The sequence below is a fragment of the Rhinolophus hipposideros genome (genome assembly GCF_964194185.1).
Source record: "Rhinolophus hipposideros genome assembly, chromosome: 11".
NCBI lineage: Eukaryota > Metazoa > Chordata > Mammalia > Chiroptera > Rhinolophidae > Rhinolophus > Rhinolophus hipposideros.
The window spans coordinates 71,445,512-71,470,829 of NC_138057.1; the positions used below are offsets into that span (position 1 = coordinate 71,445,512).

General features: G+C 36.2%; 1 protein-coding gene across 3 annotated transcripts in view; it reads right to left on the minus strand.

Moving 5' to 3' along the window:
- C5 (complement C5) overlaps positions 1-25,318 on the minus strand; it is a 91,159-nt gene that overhangs the window by 57,996 nt on the left and 7,845 nt on the right. For 2 of the 3 annotated variants that reach the window (XR_013994562.1, XM_081067727.1), the window contains exons 3-10: positions 21,472-21,539; positions 19,049-19,163; positions 15,496-15,688; positions 12,282-12,444; positions 8,518-8,588; positions 5,517-5,608; positions 3,382-3,464; positions 959-1,049 (exon numbers count right to left, since the gene is read on the minus strand). Coding sequence is in view for 2 of the 3 variants with exons in the window: in XM_081067727.1 (XP_080923853.1) it covers positions 959-1,049; positions 3,382-3,464; positions 5,517-5,608; positions 8,518-8,588; positions 12,282-12,444; positions 15,496-15,688; positions 19,049-19,113 (758 nt within the window). In the remaining variant the exon portion in view is untranslated. Of the gene's footprint in view, positions 1-958; positions 1,050-3,381; positions 3,465-5,516; positions 5,609-8,517; positions 8,589-12,281; positions 12,445-15,495; positions 15,689-19,048; positions 19,164-21,471; positions 21,596-25,318 lie in introns of those variants that run through there. The other variant, XM_081067726.1, reaches the window with a different exon arrangement.

A 25,318-nucleotide genomic window follows, 5' to 3' on the forward strand; every position in this document is an offset into this window, starting at 1 on the left:
ACATTATATTATCATTTTTAAATGACCTAAACTTTTGTGGTAGATTGCTTGCAAAACTAATCCCAATTCTCTACCTCCCTATGTATCTATCATCTTTGCAGCTCCTTGCATGAAAAGGGTATGATGGGAATCTGTAGCCTCTGGGCTGGTCTTGTAAGTTGCTTTAGACAAAAGAATGTGGTGGACATAATGGTGTGCCAAGCTCTAGCCTAGGTCTCAAGAGGCGTTTATGCTTCCACATTTTCTCTTCGAGCATTGCTGCTGCTACAGGCTAGCCTGCTGGAGGCTGAGAGATACACACGGTCCCATCCTCCTTGTAGCTTCAGTCAACTGTCAGCCAACTGCCGGACATGTAAGACCTCCCTAGACCAGCTAGCCTCCAGCTGACCTTCCAAATGACTGCAGGCACATGGACAAGCCCAGCTGAGATTAGCCCAGTCCAGATCAACAGAACTGCCCAGCTGACTCATAAATGGTCATGGTTTTAAGGCATTGATTCTTGAAGTAGTTATGTAATACTAATCGGCTGATTAAGCCATTAAAAAATGACAAGGAGTAAAGGCTTCATATCTCAGTCCAAATATCCCAAGTCATGTTGGTTCCTAAACACTTACACGTTGAACTTAATTTGTTAGGATTTTTTTATGGTAAATAGCCAACAAAGCTAAAATCAGAACCAGCTCACATTGGAATGAGCAAATAAACTATGGGCATGATGTCTCCTCAATCAGTCAATCCCAAAATCATGGCAGACACTGCCAACAAATCACAGATCTCAGCAATATATAAGTGCAATAAATCAACACATGATACACCTTAAACTTGCATAATGTTACATATCAATTATATCTCAATAAAGCTGGGGGGGAAAATCACAGATCTCACTTTGGGTAACTATCACCAACCAGAGTGGGCACTCAGCTTCGCTGGATACTATGGGGGGAAAAAACTTTCTTACCTTGCTTTTATAGTAATTTCAAAATTATTAAAGTCCTTGTAGCCAATGAAACTCTTTTCTGGTTCTACTGAGACGGAAAAATGTGGCAACACTGAAAGTGAAAACAAAGAGGCAATATTACCACTTAAGTTAGAGTAGCCTTCTTTCTGGTATTGTTGATGTTGTCATAACAACACAACATCCACTTTGTCTTTGTCACCATTTTGAACGACGACGATGACAAAGACATCTCCACCAATCAGAGGTCAGTCCAGCTCTATGTACCAGAAGCTTTTCTTACACTTTGATTGCAGCATTTATTATAGGCAATTGTTTATTTTCTTGACTAGAGTATGGGCTCCTTGAAAACAAAAAAGACTATTCTCTATTTATCTTTGTGAATCTCCCCCCTCACGCTTCTCATAAGTCTTAAACATAGTAAATGTTGAACAGATATTTACTATGTTAAACTGAAAATAGAAAAGGAAAATTCTTGTTTATTTAACTTTTCCCACTTTTTGTCTAGAAGATAAAGTCCATCCAGTCCCTGAGTTTCAGCGTGAAATTCTGACTTGAGTCAAGAAGAGAGAATTTACAATTAGCTACAAGAATAAACATCCCTGCAAAATTAAATCCCTGCAGGAAGGAAGGAGGTGTTTTTTTTTTTTTTCCTTCTATCTCTTTGGTATCTTGATTGCCCAAGAGAAAACAATTTCACCTGTCAAAATGGCACTGTCTTCTCTTTATACTAACTTAGACCATGTACCAGGACTTATGGATTCTAACTCTATTAAACTGCACAACAGTTAATAGAAAATTAGGTGATTGAGTGATCATGATATTGTGGACAAAAACTGGCACATACATAAGTGAGATAGTTGGCCACAGATATAGCTCATGTGTTTTCTAGATGGTGAAGGCTAGAAGTAAAAGAGCAATGTAATTTGTTGTTCTGGGCTACATTCCTATGTTATCAAAGATCCAGGCAGGCGTGCTCTCTCCAGGATATGAGATGCAGAGAAATATTTCATCCTTTCATCTAATAGCTACTTGCCACATAGCTGGGACACTCCTGTCAACCAGGGTATACCAGTGAACTCTGTCCGTAATGAGCTCACAGTTAAGCAGGGAAGATAGACATGAGCAAAAAATTACACAGACAAACACCTAAACCACGGTTATGAAAACTGATATGAAGAAGTACAAAGAATCCTACTCCAGAAAGAGAATTCAGGGAAAACTTCCCTGAGGCCTGACAGATGAGTAGAAATTTGTTAGGCAATAAGGGAGGGGGAAAGTGTTCTAAACAGATGGAACATCATGAGCAAAGTCACCACTGCTGGAGGGAAGAGAGGGGAAGAGTGGCATAAAATGAAGCTGAAGAGGAGAGGGGCAGGGGTTAGCTCAAAATAATGAGTTTTGATTTTCACTATAAAAGGAATGAGGAGCAATTGGGGACTTTTCAATAGTGAAGTAACATGATGAGATTTACATTTCAAGAATATTTTGGCTAATGCCAAGTGAGAATACTTTGGAAGTAGAGAGAGAAATTAGGAAGCTTTTGTAGTAGTCCAGGAGGGAGCCTGGTGATGAATCCATGAGGGTGGTTACAGATAATAAGAGGTAGATGAATTCTAGATATGTACAGGAAGCAGCAAAAACACTTGGAGGAAGGGAGATTGGTTGGAATTAGATGTATTGAGAGCCTATAATCTTTAAAGTGCAGTTTCACTGCAAGAAATTTATTGTGCCACTTTTGTTTGTTAATTGTTAAAATTTGTGTATTTACTTTCCATATTATGAGTCTCCTGGAAGATTAAAAAATGACTTCAAGAAAAAAAAAGTTAAATTTAATATCAGAGCACACAAATACTCTAGTGAACAATTATAAGAAATGTAGAGACTAAGCTGTTTATACATTAATTATTAGTCCATTAATATGACTGATTTCAAAATAAGAATATCTTTAATTTCCAAATAAAAAAATTAGGGATTTATGAACCAGAAGAAAAATAGCTCTGTACTAGGGTAAGGAAATCCAATTGTTGTTCTTTGTTTTGTCCCTAATTGCTTGTAATGAGTTTAGTAAATTATCTGTTGGTCTTGCTGTGTTCCCTTCACCACATCCCTGATCATGATTCTCCTAAAATCGTAATTCTGGAAAAGGACCTTAACTAGCCCAGCTCGCTAGGTCTCTTCAGGCTCTATGATGAGGAACAAGGTCCAAAGAAATTGGTGTGCTTGTTCAAGGTTAAGAGCATGCTGGAACTAAAGTCTAGGCATTCGGACAATTACCCCACCCCCAACCCTCGACCAGTACTTCTAACCATACCACCAAGCTGCCTCATCTTCAGGGAGTGATTCTGCATTAGGTTCCTTAATAAAAAGAATTACTGCAAAAACAATGACTCTTTATAGGTAAACTTTGAATTGTCAGAAATTACCATATTCTTTAACTTCAAAATATGCTGTTCCAGTTGTTGAAAAGTCCTCTTTATATTTAGCTTTAATTGTCCAAACACCATATCTGTGGAAGCAAAATATTTAAAATTACAGAAGTCATCAAATATCTTTAATTCACCCAGAGGAAATCCAATCAATTCCTGTTCTAAGGAGGGAAAAGTAAAGCTCTACATGGCCTAAGTAATATATTTTATTTGCTATAGTTTTTAAGCAATAAACAGAACAATTGAGTGTTTTCAGGATAATAAGAATTACTTACTTATTAGTTTTCATATGTTGTGCTATTTTTCAGGTATTTTATCTTAATATTATCAATAACTTTGATTTGAAGAGCTTATGATACTTGAGAAATTACTTGATTCTGGAGCTTAATTATACTAATATTATTAAATATTATTAGATATTTAATAATATTAAAATTCATAATAATGTCTCTAGAAACATATAACATAGGTCAAGCCCATTCGGATGATAAAATTCACACCTCACATAAAAGAAGCTACGGCTGGAGACAAAGTATGTTTTGTTTAAAGAGGAAAATGACCTGGGTTTAATTAACAACCTTCAGTCAAAAAATATTTACTGATCATTGGATGAAGCACTGGAGATAAAAAATGAACAAGATAAAAGAGTCCCTGTTTTCACAGAGTTAACAGTCTGGTTCATGGGAGTTTAAATTTTTACTTTTCTATTACTAGCAGATTGGACTTGGGCAAGTTGCTTTACCTCATTTGTAAAATGGGGAAAATAATATCTACCTCGCATATTGATTATGCAATCAGTCAATTTAATATTACCATCATTAATTCAATGACTATTTATTATGTGCCTGTTATGTTGAAGTGCTGGAGGTATAATAGTGAGCAACATAAACACAACCCATCTTCAAGAAGTTTACAGTCTAGTGAGGAATAAAAAGGCCAGTAAATAAATAATTGCAAAATGGAGATAAGTGCCATGAAGAAAATAAAAAGAGACTGAAAAGAAGAGAGAGACTATATTAGATCATGTAGGGACTATATATCCATTCCAGGAATAACCTCTTTGAAAAGGGAGCATTTATCCTATGTCCTACAGAATGGGAAGAAGCCAGCCTTGTAAAGAGCAATGTGAGGCACATTCTAAGCATAGGGGACAACATGTACAAAGGTAGTGGGGCAGGAAAGTACTTGCCACAAGAGGCTACCATGGCTGACACATAATCTATAACAGAGCAACTGATATAGATGAAGATGAAGAAGTGATAATAGTTATAAAATAATAAGTTTAATTCTCTCCTACAGAGCATGTAATATTTTAAAGAAAGTATACAATTTAAAAATTATCGAAATTATTTAAATCCCCCAATTTCATCCAAATTTTTAGATAATGTTTAGTATGGTGAATTAACTGAAAACTCCCTTCTAGAGGACAGAGCAAAAATGATCATTAAAAGATTTTGCTGTCAAGTTGTACAGTAGCTGTTTATAGGTGCACTTATCTTATTTGTCCTACTTGAAGGTAGTTCCTTGAAGGTAGGGACGATGGGTTCTTTATTTTTATTTTGCATTTCTCTTTCCCATTGTACTTTGCATATATGAGGAATGTGTTTACAGAATATTTCTTACATTGGGTTGTATTTAAACATATTTTTAAATCCTTTAACATAAGGCCAAATGGAAGAAATGGTTCTGAGGACACCCTCCCTCTTGAAATCTGCCTTCTAATAGTCCATGCAGCAAAAACTGCAGAGGACCAACATTTTTATAACTCTCAGAACAAGGTGTGGGACCACACCAGGCTTTCAGACTGATAGTCTATTAGATTCCTTGAAGGGTAGAGGGTTGATGGTATTGATGGGGGAGAAAAAAGCATGAGGACTATTTTTGTCTCGTCCAAATTTTAATTTCTATATGTAATGAGGATTGGTCAGAGTATTGGAATGGTTTGTTTTTGTTTTGCCAAAAACTGAGCCTAGCTTCTCAATAGACTTGAAAATACTGCATATCTTCATTTCTTTCACACTGACATCCTTCGTTAACACTAGGTGGCTCCATTTGACTGGTGATCTGCCTCACTACTAAAAGTTCCACGTCTGCTTTTTAGACAAAATTTTTGAACGAATAATTTAAAATACTTAGGATTAGATGGAATCTTGAAGTCAGGAAAAGAGATAATTCCAGTATAATCACTTTCTTCTACCATGTCAACTTCTGATCCTTGGGGATCCTTTGAATAAAAATAAACAACATCAAAGCACATAAACCACATTAAAAAAATTAACTGATTACGATATATTAGCTCACATATTATCTTTGATCTACAGAAATATTTACCAACAAATATCCATGTCATCAAATTAAATATGAAGGAGGAAGATCATTTAAATGTTGTAGAAGGCAAATATGGTTCATTTAAGCCACTTCCCTCCCTAATTTTGGATCCTTCCTCCATCTCCTGTCCAGTCCCCTAACCCCTGCCCCCCAAAAGTATAAATCTGCATTCAGGCATCCTACTCTCAGTTATCTAGAAGAGACTCAACTCTCTATTGTATAACTAAAAAAAGAAGTGAACAATTAATGATGTTATAATTAACCAAATGTGAACTTACAGGCTTTATATATATGTCAGAATCTAAATTTCATATCTGTTCATTTGAAGTGTTCCAAAGCAAATACACTATAAATGCATTTATTAGCTAGACAGTTTATAACTGTGCAGCATGGACATTTTGAGCTTGATAAAACATTCAAAATGGTTAAACAAACAACATAAAGCTTCCCCATAAACTTCCTTTGTGTGTGGGTTTGAAAATTAGTGAAATAGGGAAAATAGATGTTTTTTTGTTTGTTTGTTTGTTTTTTGGACTACATGTAGAGGTTCATTTTATCCTTAACCCAGAAATTTACCACCGTGTGCCATCACTGTAGTTCATGGTCAGGGTTTTAAGATATTTTTTTCTTGCATTTCAAAGATCGATTTTGAACATTAGAATCATAGTTAAATGTCCTCTGGGTTGTTCTTTCTCTCTGCAGTCCATTGTGCACAGTGCTTTTAAGACAATCTCTCTCGAGAAGTGTCTTTTTTCAGGATACTTCTGCATGCTGACTCCCCACTGCTCTGGGATCAGATTCCTCAATCCTCTCTTCCTGGAGCTGTTCTTACATAGGACGACTAGCATCCATTTTTCCTTGTGTGGTCCAGGATTCTGCATTGTCCAGTTTAACCACAGAGAAGGGCAGGAGGTGGGATAAACAGCATCTGTCCACATCTCCGGTATTTTCTGACAGGAAAAGGGCATTTGAGCTAACACTGCCTCTCCTTAGTTCTCTTCTAGACTTTCTACATCAGCCAGGCAGTTTATTTATTGTCCTCATTTCTTACTTCTTCCTGCTGCCATAGTTAAACTCATTCTATATCTTATATGGGAAGTTCTTCATTATTTTTAGAAAACCTATGGCTGCTCCTTTCAAGACCCAGCTCAAGTTTGCCATTACCTATTCTACTCCAGAAAAGATTTCATCATACCTCATTCTCATCCCCATTTTGTCTTCCCTCTGAGCTCATGTGTCATTTGTCCTGCTGTACAATCTGTTTGTTTTATACTCTAGTATGGTTTTGTTTTCTAGTATCTATTTATGTGTGTGTATCTATTCTCCTTAACTCAAATCTTAAGTTCCCAAGGAAAAAACTTACAGCTACTGGACCCCTGCTTTAGACAATTCAGTCTATGCAGACCCATGGTTGTAAACTGGCAAATTCACACGGGACTCTGACATCTATTGTGACTTCTGGTAAAGCGACTTCCTCATTCTGTCAATGCCATTCTTACCTGCTTCCTCTCCTCACTCCCTAGTTCAGACAGTCTGACAGGCCTTTGCATTCCTTCTGCGTCCAATATCACAACACCTGTCTCTGCTTTTAGATTTCTGAGGCAGGCCAAAGGGGCTTTCCCTTCTTCCACTCTTTCACGTCCACCGTAGCAATGCTCATGGCTAGACATCCCTTCCATCTTTTATCTTAGTTCCCTGTAATAAATCTACAGGGGCTCCCCCTACAACCTGCCACTCAAAGTCTTAACTTCTAGGTGTGGCCTAACTTTCAAATCTCATTTATCCTTCTGTCCCCAGGGACGCCACTGCTCTTGAATCAGGTTGCTTTCTTCCTGTCCTGTCCCTCTCACTTTGGACTTTCTGCTCTGTCATTCCTTTTCTAGCCATCCTCCCACTTCTTCTCCACATATCTAATTCTATCCATTGTTCCAGGCCCCCTCCCAATCTCACTTCTTCCTTGAAGTGTCCCTTGGATCTCTTTGAATTCCTGGAGTTTATAGTCTATATCAATAGCTATTAACCACAATCTTGAAACACTCTAATGTTTCAGTAAATCATTAAAAATAGTCAGATAGTAAAGTTTGTAAAGGTTTATGGTTAGTCTAAGTTATAAAGGATTCAGTTATCCTACACATCACTTTGTTTCACTTGTGTTCTGTTTTTTTGTTTTTTGTTTTTCAGTAAAAGAAAAGGTGCTGCAGCCTACAGTGAAGGACCATTACTAACACACCTGCTGTAATAGGTGAGCAGTTATTTTCCCATAAACATTTTGTAGGGTTGTGACACCAACTGGGTAAGACCGTGGGAGTTTATTATTACACAAGTGCATAATCATCCATTGTGTGTGTCATGGATGACAAAAGGTTGATAACTGCTCATCTTTACCTCATGGTTTAGCACTATTTTTCACATGGGTTAACATGTTAGTTAGTAAACTCTAAATTCCTTAAGTGTAAGTACCACAGATTATAATACTTTATCTTGAATTGTACAAATAAAAAATCTCATACGTAATAGATATTCAATTAATTCTTCATGATTAATTGATGCCCTTTAAGAAAGAAACCATGAAGGATGTATTTAAACGATTTAGTTCAAAACTGTAAGTTGTTGAGATTTAATTTTCATGAGCTTTCTACACACATCTATTGTAGAGGTATGGACCTACAATGTTATACTAACAGAAAGTGTTCAATCACCATTTACTGATCAATGAGATAGTGTGGTGTTAGGGTGGGGCCATAAAATAATGTATCATGTATTGAATATGAGTTAAAATATTATTTAAATAAATAACATACTTACTATGAAAGTTAAGAAAGTTTCTCTCTTGGCTGGCTTGAGGTCATCATTTAGTGAATAAACTCTAATCTTTACTGTAAGAATAATTGATATCATCAAATATTCTGCTAAATATAAGGATATTTTGATTTTTTACAATAATCATCCTTTAAAGAGACGAGTCTCATTTAAAAAAATCAATATACAGTCAATACACCAAAATACAATTTAAAAGAAAGAAAAAGTTAGTTTGCAGATATATACATTACTAAAGATTTTTTCCTTTTAAAGAGAATCCTTTAAAGAGCTACTTCTAGTGAATTTAAAGTACAGTTCACTTTATTAAAACATATTTACATTTGTATGCAAATATGTTTTTTGAAACACATATATAGTAAAATTTGGTCTATCTGTAATTAGATCATTGTTTGTCAAGAATTTCATAGTAGCAAAATAGTAATGTCTACCATATGGTTATATGGGAGTGTAATATATTGTCTCACATTAGAGTTGAAGATTTTAATGGAAAATTAGGTAGTTTGACATTATGCACTCTTACAACAAGGCCCCGAATGATCTCTTATTGTTGCTAAAGGTATCTTTCAATTGTATGACTTTGTTATACTTATTGAGCCAGATCCTACAATTGTTCTCTCATTATTAAAAGAATAACGTCAGGGGCTTGATAACGATTAGTTCGCTTCCCTTTCTTTCAGTCGGTTAATAGGTCCCCACCTTTTAAATAAATGCATCTGCTTAGCTTTTAACTCCTAGCTGCTTGAGACCTGCTTATCTAGTTCCCATGACATATCGTAATTTCTCTGGGGTTTTACTGACGTTCAAATCATTTCATGGCCAAAACTTCACAAAGTAAAATTGAATGGCACCATAAAACTTGTAAAGAGTCGGTATGCAAAGTAGTATGCAAAGCTCTACATAAGAAGTCACATTAAGCTCCCTAAAATGGGTTTCCCTAAGACCATGAGATTACAGTGAAATGTTCAGTAAATCCCCTTACCCTCACCCTCGCCTTCCCCCTGGATTCCTCCCTCCGGCCTCCTGAGCACACCTGGTCCAGCACCACTGGCATGCTGCCCGAGGCAGTCTGCGCAAAAGCTCAGGCCCTGGAGTTCAAAACTGTGGTTTCACTCCTGCCTCTGCTCCTTCTGGTGTGATCCTGAGTACAATACTTAATCCCTCTAAATCTGACTTCCCTCATCTGTAAAACAGGACTGCCAGGATCCGCTTCACAGAGTTGTGAGAACTAAGTGAGACAAAGCTTTTGCACAACCCAGCACATAATAACTAATCAATAAATGTCTATTATTTTATTTTGTTATAATTATTATTTCTATGACGACTTCCTAACCAGTCTGTGTTTAGGTTAGAAAATTGATCTTGTTTTCACAGCAATGGCATGTTGAAGGTAACATCAATCATTTTTTGTGTGCCAAAGATATGGCTTATAAATTTTTTAAAAAATGTATTGAGTGCCCTCTAGTGCAGGCACTAGGCTAGGCATGGAGATGTGGTGGTGAGACAATCAGACCTGGAAGGCTTCTAATGGAGTGGAGGAGAGAGGCAAACACATGATCACACAAGCACATGGAAAAATCCAGAGGTGGGAAGCATTACGAAGGCTACTTCCTGGCTTTCTGGGAGTGCAGTCAGGGAGGTCAAGGAAGCTGCCCTCTATAGGATAACATAAAAGGGCTGAGTAAGAGTTAACAGGCAATGGAGGAGCATGAATGTACCAGGCAGAGGGACACAGTGCCTAATATGAATGGGGAAATGGTGTGAGAAAGCAACTGAAAAGAGCTCAATTTGGCTGGTATCCACAGAAGAGGGGGAGCATGGTGGGTGAGAAAGCTAAAGGGAAAGCAGGACACAGGCTGTATGGAATTGAAGGATTTTGGTCAATATTCTGAAATCCTTTATCCTATAAACCTTTGAAGACTTGAGCCTTTATCCTAACAATGCTTATACTAAAAACCCCTCAAGGATGGTCAGATTAAATGTGCAGGTCAGGATATGAGAGCCATAAAGAGCAAGATTTAGTCAATTTTCAGAAGAAATACTTTGAAGCAATTTTTTTCTTCTGTGTACATAAGGCTTTGTGTGATTCTACAGATCAATTAATAATGGAAAACACTTTTCTAGTGCTTACTCTGTGTTAGGCACTGTTTTAAAATATACTTTATGCATATAAATTTACTTAATTCTCACAACTCTATGGAGGTAAGTTCTATTATTACCTCCATTTTACAGATGAGGAAAGTGGAGCTCAGAGAGGTTGAGAGGCAGGGTCACAGAGCTAATAACAACACAAGCTGGGATGTGAACTCAGACAATTTGGCTCCAGAGTCCACTTAGAGGAAACTAGAGGAAAGTTCTCTAATTTTCCTCTATGACTAGAATAGATGAAGATAACATGTTTTCTTAAAGTCCTGATAGAGAAATAATAGATGAGGCTGTCCTTAAGGAAAGCTTTACTAGCTAAGAAAGGTCCCAGGCTCTGAGTATCAGACTACTTATTGGACACAGACTGAAGACCCTAGGTGTTAGGTAGTGTCAATAGTACCAATCAATGAAGCAGCTTCTAATGAAGAAAGAGGACAGAGCAAGGATATATTTGTTCCTGGGGCCCAAGCTTTATGACCAGAGACTCTCTTTGTATACCAAGTCATCTTGTTGGAGCCAAGAGATGGTACCAGTCTGGCAATGATATTCTGCAAGCCGAGAGCAATGTCCCACCCTCTCTAGGTCTTTCCTCCCTGAGCTGATCATAACAGGTGCTCCTGCTGAAATCGTGGTGGTGGAGGTTCGTTCCACCCACCACTGTCATCATCATCATCAACAACATTTAGCAAGTGTGCACTATGTGAAAAGTTTTTCAGTAAAGTTGGCTGGTCCTGCTCCCTTCCTCTGTCATTCCCCAGTGATATCATTATCAAAACTCCATAAAATCCCCTCCCCACATATAATTAGTTCTCTCATAATTCCACCTCTGCTGTGCTCAAAAGTCAATGAGGATGAAGGGAGGGATGGAGGGAACTTTGCAGACACTTGAATGTATTTGGGTAGCATTCACACTTTTCTGTGTTTTATTTTTGATTAATTGGGGAATAAATCCAGTCACATCTCAATCACAGAGTTTTGATAGGCTATCCTGCCCTTTCCCTCTCTCATAGAAGAACCATGAATAGGAAACAATGTCCTAATAAGAACTTTCTTATTTAGATTCCCTTAGAAAAATAACATCTGCATATTTCTGTGATCTAGTTTATTCTTTGCAGAAACATCTGATCCCCCAGAGCTGGATTTGTTTTCCGAATTTGAGAATTAGCTCCAAAGTCGTAGAGCTTTTTTTATGAACGTGGCTCTATAATACATTGTTTTCCCATTACAAAAATTATATTTGCCATTACATCTTATACTTGTTTAATAAATAAGATATAATATAACATTCCACAATTTTTAAAAAGCTTTTTTCTATATGGAAGTAACTTATAAGGCAGATAATGTAATTGTTGATTTTGTAATTTCCATATGAATTTAAAATGTATGTTTAAAATCAAATTTAAACTTAAAATTAATTTCTATTTTATTGTTTCTTTCGCAATTTCCATATAAATTTTAAATGAAAATGGTAATTATAAGTGTAAAAGTCATTGGGAATTGAAACTCTTTTAAATAAGTTAGAAACTTGTCTCCACTTAAAGTGTTAAAAAGCTCTACACTATAGTGTCAATTGTCCTCCCCAGGGAAAGAAGCATCTTATACTCTACCTGATTGGTGTGGAGTGTAAACAGGTTTATCTGTATGAATGAAGAGAAATCCATTGTCATAGGTTACTGGAATTTTTTTTGATTTTGAGAAATGCTTTGATACAACTTCCAAATACACATGTGAAACTGGGTTTTGTCCTTGAGACAATTGTTTGGGTTGTATCTGTAATAGGAAATGTTGATAGAAAAGAGCATAATAATTTTAAGTTAATAAAACATGTTGACTTTCTAACTACCACAGTAATCTCATTAGAAGGAGAAATAAGTATGTGTATTTAATCATTTAAAAAGTTGTAGAGGGGCCGGCTCGGTGGCTCAGGCGGTTAGAGCTACATGCTCCTAATGCTGAAGGCTGCCAGTTCCAGTTGGATAGATGAGGCTGCTTGTGGTTGGGGCCAGTGGGCTCTCAACCACAAGGTTGCCAGTTCAATTCCTCGAGTCCCACAAGGGATGGTGGGCAGCTCCCCCTGCAACTAAAATTGAACACAGCACCTTGAGCTGAGCTGCCTCCCGGATGGCTCAGTTGGTTGGAGTGCGTCCTCTCAACCACAAGGTTGCCGGTTCGACTCCCGCAAGGGATGGGTGGGCTGCGCCCCCTGCAAGTAGCAATGGCAACTGGACCTGGAGCTGAGCTGCGCCCTCCACAACTAAGACTGAAAGGACAACAACTTGAATTGGGGGTGGGGGGAAAGTCCTGGAAGTACACACTGTTCCCCAATAAAGTCCTGTTCCCCTTCCCCAATAATAAAGAAAAAAAAGTAAAAAGAAAAAAAAAGTTGTAGAGGACCCAGAATAGTAAATCATTTTGCCCAAAGCCCTTCAGTGTCAAATACCATAATCAAATTTATCTTTAAGCAATTAAAAGTCTTTTTGGTTCTGTGTTTCCTAAATGTTACATGCATTTAGTAAAACTATATGAGCTATAGAAGCTCTCTTAACAAACTGTCACTTCTTCAGCCTGCTGGATAGCCCATGCTCTCCTCTGTTCAACATCCTGACTGATGTTAGGACACTTTGTATTACATCTGGGTCCTCCTGCTCCCACCAGCTGAGCTGCACGCTTTCCAATATTTGTAAGTAACTGTAATTATCCACTTTATATTGCGTGATATGCAAATTTAACTTATAAAAAATAATAAAGAAAAGTGCTTCTATGAAAAGTTAGCCATTGGACATATGGGATAAAAGTTAATCACTAACATCAACTGCTGTGGAATTACATAGGTGAGAGAACTGTAAAAGTTTGGAAAACATTAGCAATCCATGTAGATTCTGCACTCAGATTGCTTTGCAAGTGTTTTTCAGGTCTTTTCCCACTTTAAAGAAAGAGAAACTATAGGACAAAGATGATTTGTTACAGGTGTGATACATAATTAAAAAGATTTGACATTCCAATCAGTGGACCTATACTTAAAGAAAAGACCTTGGCACATCAAACAACTGACAAACAAAGATACACTATAATGTTAAGATAAAATTAAATGCTTAACATATGCATCAATTTTTATTTCCCCACCTTAACCTACTTTTTCAATTAACCATCTAAGTCAGCAGAACGTTCTGTGATGAAGGAAATATTCTATGGCTATGCTGCCCAATACAGTGGCCACCAGTCACACGTAGCTATTTGAGCACTTGAAACGTGGCTAATGTGACAGAAGAAAATTTTTTATTTTTGTTAAATTTGATTGATTTAAATTTAAAGTTAACAACCACATGTGGCTAGTGGCTACTTTGAGTCACATCAGGTAAGAGTGTCTGCTGAAAATAACACTTTTGGGAAATGAATTTTAATTCTTAATAAACCTATTAAGTGTATTTGTTAGAAGATCAGAGCATTTACCACCACGAACATTAATAAAAAAATTACTACATTTGATTAGAATTTATTTCCTTCAGTGTTTCTCAAATTGAGTAATGTACATACCCCGTTTAAAGGATGAGGGCTTCTGCAGGGATACTGTGGATACCTGATCATGGCATTGTACACCAGAAGCTAAACATTAATGAATGCCAACTATAATTTTATATATATAATGTGATGGTTCAGTGTGAGGTCGGAGGGATAGTGAATGGGGGAAGGGGGGTTCACAGTGTGAGGGATATAAATGATGAATGTCTAAGTATTACCTTGTCTTGTACACCTGAAACTAATAAATAAAATTAAAAAAAAAATTGTATGTGAGAAAATTACCCTGACACATAAAAAAAAAAAAAAAGGATGAGGGCTTCTGGAGGACTCTCAATATTGACTTTTAATTATTTATTATAAATAAAAATTTATTTTTATTACAGTGTTACTTAAATATGTGCAAACCTAAAGCTAGGTATAATCTTCTTATGCTTATGATTTTTATATAATTATAAAATCAAAAGAAATTCACAAAATAAATTTAAAAATCAATATAATTATAATTTTAATCTCTTTATAAAATTTTAATTCCTTTTTAAAGAATTCACTTTTAAGAAACATCTAAATGAACTCCATAGAGCCCTTTCCAAGTCTAGCAGTCTTTGATTTTCTGGTTCTTGATTTTTGAATTTTTATTGGAATTTAAAACAATATTTTGCTTATATTTATTTACTTGGCTGAATAAATAGTAAATATGGAAAATTATTTTTAGTTATCAGAATTTTTAATAAGATTTGAGTTGCAAGCACTTTTCTAACCAAGTTATACTACAATATCTTAATAGAAGGAAGAGTCATTTGATTAAGGTTTTTCTTCCTATTAACTACAGGTTGTCAATGAGAGTTATTCACTTCAATAATCAATAATTTATTAGTTTTGGAAACTACAATTGTAGAATATTGGAGTTTAAACATACAAATGTTCAATAGCATCTATGGGCTTCTGTACGTAATGCATTACAGATCAATATTCATATTCATATTTCTCTATTTCTTTGTAATGATAATTTTCACAGCAAACTAGTACTTTCAATTCTTTTCCAAATATTTTCACATTAGTACAATTTTATTTTCCAGTAAGAACGTTATCATTTATATGCATTGCTCAAAAAACAGACACAACTCTTCTATTTAGAATTTTCTGTTTCATTTATATTATCATTAGTGACTGACATCATCTAATAATCACACAGAGCTATATTGGTATAAGTGATCAAATATCTATGTTATCCGTATTCAAATTTGTACGCATTTCATTGAGATCATTCTGTATATAGAAAGAAAATAAAGGATAAATACATACTGTTAAGATTGCAGAGTTTTGGAATTTATTTTCTGTGGATAAACCAACATAGCCTGAAGCATAACTAATTTTTTTATCAGGATAACTTTTAATGGAAATTGTTGCATCAAATGCTTCAGTGTATCCGTAAACTTGAATTACAATATTTTCAGATGCTCCAACACGAAATACTTTTGGTGCTGAAATGATATACCTGTTGAAACAGATAAAGAGAAGGATCAGTACCTCTATATGCCATATTTTGTTATAGTTTTTATTTTTTTCATCTCACTTGAGAGATTCAGTTTAAAATAGGCATATTTTCTCAACTTGAAAATGATATTTTTAAGATAAAATTTATTTGTGATCTATGATCATTTCAGCATAGTTTCCACAAAAAAAACTAGCTTGAAATTAGGACTTGAAAAATAGAGCTGGAGATATAATTAACATTTAGAAAGGTAGTAATGGCACCTTCCCTGAGCTGCTGCATTTTCTAATGGTGCTGACTGGAACGTGTAAATAGGGTCAATAATTTGTCCAGTGAAGGAAAACACACCAGTGGTTGAATTTCAGCTCTGCCATCTACTAGCTGAGTTACCATGATAAAGTCACTACCCTCTCTGAGACTGAAATAAATTACTTGTGAAAATACCACCCTCTTTACCAGGCTGAGGTAAGGATAAAATGAGAATACATATTTGAAAGCACCAAGCATGCTTAGTACTCAATAAATGTTAAGATTCGTTAATTTCACCAACCTATCCGAAAGGAAGTAATGTTAGAAGTATTGCATTATACTAGTGAGTGGAGTTTTTAAAAGGATAGAATAAAAGTGAGCTTGGGGGAATGCATTTGAAAATGAAAGCAGTGATAGATATTCTTGAAGAGCAATAATCACAATCACACAATAATAAAAATAATAACTGTAAGTGAACAGTTACCATATATGAGAAGCTGTAGAACCACTTTACATATAACTCTTTTCATTTTTACAACAGACCATTTGTGTAGATACTACTGTTATTCTTATTTTACAAGTGATAAGAGGTTAATTTGACTAAGGTCACCTGGCTTATAAGTGAATGAGGCGGGACTTTGTATTCAGGTCTCTCTTTGTCACTATGTGTTCAATTGAGGTCAAAATTACAACCTTTGTTCACAACCATAGGCTCTTCCCTCAGTTTTATTTTTCATGTGATTTATGCAAGAATGGAAATTAATCCATATAAGTTTTTGAAATAACATTTTTTTAAATGTGTAAGTTTTTTCGTTGTTTTATTAAAAGAAAACTTACACATCTAAATTAGGTTATTAATTATATATCACAAAGTATATAGTTTGAATAGTGAGAGCTACTTATGCTATTACATAGAAAAAAAATTCAACTCAAAAGGTCATAGTGATTCACTAATTCAAGAGATCAAACACTGCCCGTCACCCCAGCTGGTAGAATTATTGCAGGCTCCTGTCAACATTATGACATTTAAAAAGTCTTTTCAAATCACAAGTCTTTAGTAACAGTGAAATTAATTAGGAAGCCATTAAATCCTTTAAAGCAGCTGGCAGTTCTACATGACAACTAATTTGGAACTATTTACAGCAAATTGTGAAAGAAAGGAAAGAACCTCCAGGCTTCCAACCATCATCTGAATTCCCCATGTGCTTATCCAGGAACAGAGAAAATGAGAAAACTTCACCTTTGATGAGATAATAAAGAAACCATACAGCATGCTAGGCACCATTCTAAGCACTTTATACATATTAACTGTGTTGCTACAACCACTCAGTGAGGAAGGTGTTATTATTACCCCCATTTTACAGATGAGGAAACTGATAATTAACTTGCCCAAGGTCACACAGCTAACAAGTTATAGAATTAGGAATTGATCCTGAGCATATTGTTTTCCTGAATTAACGCTTTGAATTGCTGTACTACACTGAATTTATTGAGCTTTGTAAATCTGGGAGGGGAGCTATTTTAAATTCAGTATTCTTAGAAATTTTATATTTTTCAGTTTAGTATTGTTTTAATGTTGAATTGTCTATGTGGTAGTGGTGGTGAAACGTAAAGTATTCAGTGTTTACAAGTCCCTAAAAGATGGCTCAGGAATCACCCTTCACACAAATTTTGGTCTTTACTGATTTATCAGTAGCACAATCTAACTGTATAAAGAATTTCATACTTTTCTTATTTTCTTTCAAAAGTTGCAGAGTATCAGGACACTAAGCTTGCAGAGGGGCAAGAATGTCACTTTAGCCTCTCGCTGGAATGTTCTTTTCCCAGATATTTGCAAGATTACTTCCTCACTTCCTTCAAGCTCTGCTTGCGTGCCACCTCCTTAAAGAAACTTACCTGTCCACACTTTAAAATAGTGCCCGTGATTTATCCTCTTACTCCCCTTTATTTTTTTCTGTGTAGCACTAATAACTACCTGACCTTATTTATTCATTCATTGATTGGTTCACTCATTCATTTATTCATTATTTGCTTCTCCCACTAGAATGCAAGCTCTGTATCATCTACCATACTGCATCCCCAGCGCCTATCACATGGTAGGTTCTCAATACATTTTTATAGAGTCAATCAATTAAATTTATTGACGATGACCATGTTGTAAATGATACACTCTCATTTTTTCAAGAGACAAAGAGACAATGCTTATTAAGGGCCAGTACAGTGTAGCAGAAAGAATTCAGAATCAGGGGACCCAGATTCTAGTCCTGGTTCTCCCACTATTTTGACGTCATTTAATCTCAATCTCTCTGAACTTCAGCCACTTGTCTTTCAAAAAGGAATAAATAAAAACTACTAAAACTACGGGGGTGATTATAGCAACGAAGCAAATCAGATTAGGGTTGGGAGAGTGTTATAAATTTATGGCACCCTACATATTCATTTATATTCATAATATAGTTTTCATGTTTATATGCATACACTTATGACAAACTGGGGGTGAAAATGACGTGGGAAACAGGAGTCCTTGGTACAAGTCCTGCTTTATCTCTCTCTAGCAGTGTGACCTTTGGCCAGTCACTTCCCCTGTTTACACTAGTCCTCATTTGTGAAGTGAGTTGGTTCAGTTAGATACTCTCCAGTTCCTTTTCAGTATTATAATGGTATTTCTAGATTTGAGATCACTATTTTAAGACATAGTTTAAAATTCATAGTATTTCAATAGAAACACTAAATATTGTGAAGAATGAGCTCATAAACATGAAAATAATTACAATAGTTTTTCAAATCACTATATTAGCATTAACTCCAAAGGAACCCTTGCTCTGTTATGTACAGTATATGGAATACACAAAGAAAACTATGCACTAAATATAAATAAGCAATAAACGACAAGAAAGTTAACTATCTTGAATTTATTTTGTGCTTTTTTTGAAGAGGAATTTGGATAATCACTTATGTAAATTTTTTAAAATAACAATCCCATAAGAACTTTTATGTCATTTGGTATTCTCAGAAGTAGAAAGCTATTTTCAAATTAACACAGTCCATTAAATTTACTTTTCACTCATCACGACTAAGAGGCATTGAAAAATGAAGATGGGTTCTTTTACTTACGTTTGTTCCTGTCCCCAACTTTTCCCCAGGAAGATTAAAATACAAAGTATGCCCCAAATTCCCATGGCTGGAGTCAGCAGTAAACCATGAATGCAACCTTCCTGAAGTTACTCTCCTTTTAAAGAAACGGAGATTAAAGTATTTGGATAAGTTAGTTGACTAGTTAATTATTAATGTCAGAAAGAGGTACTTGTAAGTAGGACAAATAAAATGGGAGCTGAAACAACCTGTAATGGCCAGGTATAAAGATAGGAGATATTTTATAGGGATTTACACCTAGAGAATTGATTTTAACTAACACAAATAAAGGGATTCTAACATGGGAGCTGGTACTACAATGAATGGCTTAAAGCTAGAAACCAGTAAGTCACGTTGCCTTTGGCCTCTCCTCCTTTGACAAGGGCAATTGCTCTAACGCTGTTATCATCTGTGAGCATGCTTCTGGTAGATCCACTTTGATACTGATGGAGACCCACCTAGATGCAGTTTCAAACTGAGGTGATTGGTAATGAAAATGCCATGTCGAGCATGCCAGCATCATTCTTTAGGAAATAAGTAACCAGTCAAATCCCTTAGTATTTAGTAGGGAATGGATATCCTCCAATATCTATTATAGATACAAAATTTATATTCATTCAGACACAGAATATCTTTCTTTTATTAAAAATAAATTCATGTTATACCTTTCAGTGAGGATTTTAATAATTTTAATATAAGAGCTTGAGAAAAACAAAGCTTCCTATAATGAGTCTAATAATTAATTTAGAATGAAATGCAATTTTGTCATTAAGATTTTTATGATGTTTTACTCGTATGTTCACTAGAAAAACTTTTATTACCTTCCTTTATTAGCACTCATTTCTACCTTGGTATATAATAAGTACTCTATTTTAAAGTAATAAAACAGATTTATCCAAACATCTAATTCAGATGTTTTATGGTCACTCTGTCATTCTTTGCTTTGAATTCATAAGCTTCTATTTTTACCAATACTTCAGTTACTTAATTCAATAGGTAAAAAGGCACACAAAGGAAAGTTTGATATACAAATTGCACTAAAGGTGTCTCTTGCAAATGTTATTAAAATGGTAAAAATATGCCACTATTGTCTGACCTTCTAGCCCATTTATTTCAAAAGAACATCTGTAAAATTATTAAACTGGATTGCGAAACATGGGTCAAGTTAAAACAAACAAAGTACTCTTGCCATCATTTTCGGGAAAAGATATTTAGGAGAAAGTAATACTCAAATCATCATAGATACCTGCACTTTAAGTGCAAGTTTGTTTGCTTGTATTATAGTTAATATTGATAAATGATATTTGGAAACCACTGGTTTCTCTGGGAGAAAACTTTTTAAAAAATGATGGGCCTCAAAGCTCCTTCATAGAACTTCAAGTTCAACAATTTACAGATTCTCAGCAGTGTTTAACTAAAATTTTTATCTGCCTTTCATACAAATGCGCATGTCTAAAAGAGGAGAAGCTAGGTCTGATAGAAACTTCGGTGGTCACCAGGCCTTCCTGTTAGTGCTACCTCAGTTCTACCCTCAGGACCGAGCCTAAATGACTTCACTTAGTTCACAACGCCCCCTCCTCATCTGAGCCCCATTTGGTTCTCCAGCCTCACTGTGCCCATTTTTCACCGTGGACAAGCAGCTAAATTACTTACTATTCTCTGACGTCACCACAACATGAAGGTGCTCCTAGAAGGATAATAAATACTATTGCTGCTATTATTAACCTACTTGAATCCTCAGTTTGGTATGTCATCAGAAACATGGGTTATGTATATGGGTTCTGCTGCCCTTACTGCAGAACACAGCCAGCTCACGCTTGACATCAACATAACACCAGTGTGAAAGGGAAACTTGGGGCACAAACTACATCCAGCTCGGGAAACTTATAAGTAAATAACTCTCATTAGTCACTTATCTTCCTATATATTTAAATGGATTTTAAAAGACATTTAGCTACAAAAAGTTTATCGAACAAAGTCTAATAAGAAAATCCAATGTATCACACAGTTAGAGTAGAGGTGCTTCAGGTGAAGCAGGGTGGGGTGGCCCTGCTGTCTGCCTGTCTCCCCGATGTGCATCCCAGGTGGCCCTTGAGGAGGCTCAAAGGGAAACCTGGGGTCCCTGGACACATGGTTTAAAAAACATTGACTTAAAGCACCAAATAACCTCTTCCAAGTGTTCCTGTTTCACTTGGACCATTCTTTGTTACTTCCCTCTACTTATATCCCCAAGTCCAGCTTGAAATTTGTTTTTCAGTTGATCAGGCCAAAGGAGAAACCAATCTCTTCTCTCCTTGTGCCCAAGATCCACTGCTTTAGCTGCAAATTAAAATTCCTCTCCCAAGTGAGTTGTCTTATCAACACCAAGCCCTCTAAAAGCCCCTTGTTTTCTCACAATCCTGTACCTGTATCCCATATCCAAGACCCCGGCATTCCAGCGTCACATCGGGAATTCACACAGACTGCAAGAGGCCTGGTAGAGGATAATGGAAAAGTGAAAACACCGGAAAAACTTTCACACATGTGCCTAAAGCAGCTAGTAAAGGAATGCTCTTTGTAGTATTTGGAATAGCAAAAATTTGGCAGCAACCAAAAACAGAAAAATGACAAGTACATTACTGTATATGCATACAATGAACTACAATGTTGGCTAATAAAACCAGCTTGTACAATGATACAGAGAACATAATAACATTTATATAAATTTAAAAATATGCAAAGCAATATTATTGTCTATAAACATTCACATTAGTACTAATAGCACCAACATGTGATGGTGAAAGGTAAACATTAAATCAGGATAGTAGAGTCTGGAAAGGGAAGGAGAATTTGGAGGTAGGAAAGTGGGTACATAGAGTGCTTTCACTCTATCCATTACCTTTTGCTTTAAAGGAACATCTGAAGTTACTATGGCACTATCTCACAAATAATTCAGTAAAGTTTAGTGGTAATTATACTGGCGTTTGATAGGCCAGTTGCTGTACTTTTCTAAAAGTTTGAAAGATTTCATTTTTAAAAAGCATGGTTTGAAGGGAAGCAAGCTCAAATTCAAATCCTGGCTCTAATGATCTATGTGAGCTCATTACTTAATGGAACTTAATGAAACCCTGGAACCTCACTTTCGTCATCTGTAAAATCAAATACTAAAATGCCTCATATTGCTGAGGGGAGAATGAAATGAAACATGTATAAAGTCCTTGGCACTGAGCTTGAACCTGAAATAGCATGAACCAGAAAATGGCCACTATTATTATTGGTTTAAGGCATATTCATAATCTTCTACTCTTCATTTTTAACATGTGCATAGGATCACTGCAATCTGTATTTAATCCAGTTCTACTCTCCTGGCTGCAGCAAGGCCTAATATAACATTGATAGTCTCATGACTCTCAGGATGCAAGAATGTCTTTATCATTGAGCCCAGCAGGATTTTGCCTCCACTTCTTTTTTTTATTTGTTTGCCAATCAAAAGTCTGGGATTAGATGACTGACCTCTTAAGAGTTGGTCTCATTGCTACACCCTGCGAGTCTGACATTCTCATTTAGTGAGCAAAGAAGCACAAAAAGATTCCCACAGACCAGAATCCTTTTCAGAGGGCATTCTTTTTTTTTTCTCGTTTATGGCATCGATTGACATTAGCAGATTATGTGTATACCACTACTTTATCTCAGAAGCTGTAAAAGGTCTTTGATCAGAAAGCTCCTCCTCACTCTGACCGTTAGGCAAGATAATGTTGAAGTATATTCCAGTAACTTGCAGAGGTTGGATTGCTAGGAAAAAGAAGGGAGAAATACCAAACCAGCCTAAAGTCTTACCTTCCCCTGGACATTTTCTCCAGCTATTTTGTCTGTAGTTGATTCTCCATTTTAAAAATTCTTAAAGAATTTATAGCCTGGCCCACACATTTTAATTTTCATTATGTACTATGTACATTCTAGGCAAAAGTTCAAAAGTACAAGATGGGAATAAGTGTGACATAAGTGAAGAACTAGTCTGACTAATGTCTGGTTTTCCCTTCCTCACAGGGTGCTGGGGTTAGACTAGCTAACATGACAACCAAGCAAATGGCAGACTGGGGAGATTACCTGAAAAGGCTAAAGTTGGGAAGAGCCAGAGAATAACTAAGTAAGCCACGTCCCAGGGAACACAGTGGTTCAGATCCAAGGCTGGATGAATTCGTATTTTTTAAGTCCCAAATGGTAACTGAAGAATGATAAAGAAAAAAGCTATTGCTCAAGCTATTCTTGTACGTCACCAGAATAGTGGGTTGGAATAGCATTTCCCAAAAGGCCACTTCAGATTACTAAATCAGTAATGGAATAAGAGGATTTCTGAATAGAACGTGTAAAAGAAGTAGAAAATAATAAGGCCAAAAGAGGAAATCAGGTGTTCATGATGGAATGCAGTTAAGCACATTTTCTTCAGAGACAAAATAAAAGAAAGTGCCCACTCTCCCTTTATCTCTCAGTTTTATAACCTCTCTGAAGCTGTTCTTTATCTTACACCATTTATTGGATCAAGCTCAGTCCATGAATCCCTTCTTCAGCTGTCCCACACTTTTTCAGACAATCTTAGTTCTAGAGAAGTTCTCTTATCTAATTCAAATACCTACTATATATCCATACTCATCTAAACATCCAATGGCTAGATGTGGTAGCCAGTCTCCAAGACGGCTCCTAGTGTCCTGGCCTGCCTGGTATTCATGCCTTTGTATGATCCCCTCCCATACTGTATCAGGATTGGTCCATTTGACCAATAGAATACAGCCAATGTAAAGGCATGTGACTTCTGAGGTTAGGTCATATAAGACATCGCTGTTCCTACCTTACTCTCTCTTGGGTTGCCTGCTCTGCGGGAAACCAGCACCATGTAGTAGGCTTCTTGAGTGTCTATGGAGGGGCCTATGGAGTGGCCTGTGTGGAAAAGACCTGAGACCTCCTGCCCAGAGCTTGCGAGCAAGCCATGGTGGAGGTAAACCCTCCAACCCCAGACATGCCTTTAGGTGACTGCAGCCCAGCTAAATCTTGACTGAAAACTCATGAGAGAACCCAAGCCAAAATAACCCAGCTAAGCCCTTCCTGAATTCCTGCCCATAAAAACTGTGAAGATAATTAATGTTTGTTGTTATTTTAACCCACTAAGTTTAGGTGTAATTTTTTTCATAGCAATAGTTAACTGAACACTAGAATAGCTGTTTCTCTAACATTGCAACTCTCATGAAAGTGCCTTGCATTCTGTACCAGCACTAATGGGCACTTGCTCCTTAGTCATCAATACGTGTACTTTAATTTGCAAGTGTATTTTAAGTTCTTAAAAGAACAGCAGGCTCAGAGGCCTGCTTGAAAGCGCCACCTACTGGTCGTAATTTAACAGCACCCCAAAGCAGGTGGAATGATTGGCGCTGACAGCCAGTGCTAGATAAACGCGTGCTGCCTTTCCATGGTAAACTTTGGGTTCCCGTTTTGTCTTTTCTGAGATTTAGCTTTTTCATTTCCTGGATATAACAAGACCTATTTTGTCTTCTTCACAGGAATGGTGAAATGTGATATCCTTGAGCACTGAAAATCATATGAACATGTAAGAAGTTCTTATTATTATTCCTTCTAGCATCATCTCTTCCTCTTTATCAATTCCTTTCTTTCTGCCCGCAAACATGAAAAAGTCTCTATTAATTAAAAAAAATCCAAATATCAAAATCTTTCAGTGGATATTTTCTCCAAAAGCACTGCCAAACCTCTCAAAGGCTTAGTCTGCTCCCCGCCACCCCCCCACTCCCTGACTTTATATAATTTCTTTTTCCTTCATTTATCCATGGATATCTTCATGGAAGTTGGATAAAAATAAAATAAGAAATGAATGAAATGATTGCCCAGCAGCAGAGACCACCTGATGCTAGTTGGTAAGATTTGGCATTATCCTTATTTTATAGACAAAGAAACTGATGATCAGAAAGGATTAAAAGGAAGGAAAGACAAAAGGAAGGAACAAAGGATGGAAGGAAAAAAGGAAGGAAGAAAGGCAAGAAGGAAGGCCAGAATTATATAGAAAGAAGTAGCTAGGGCCACCTATACAATTTGAGGGTCCCAGTATAAGATGAAAATGTAGAGCCACTTATCCAAAAAGCAAGAAAGAAATGATGTTAAAGGTATTAAAATATAGAGCTTTTTCCTTTCTTCCATGGTCTGTCCCTCAACTTTTCATGGTTCATTTCTTTGTTTGTTTGTTATTTAGTGTCATTTGAAATAAAGGAA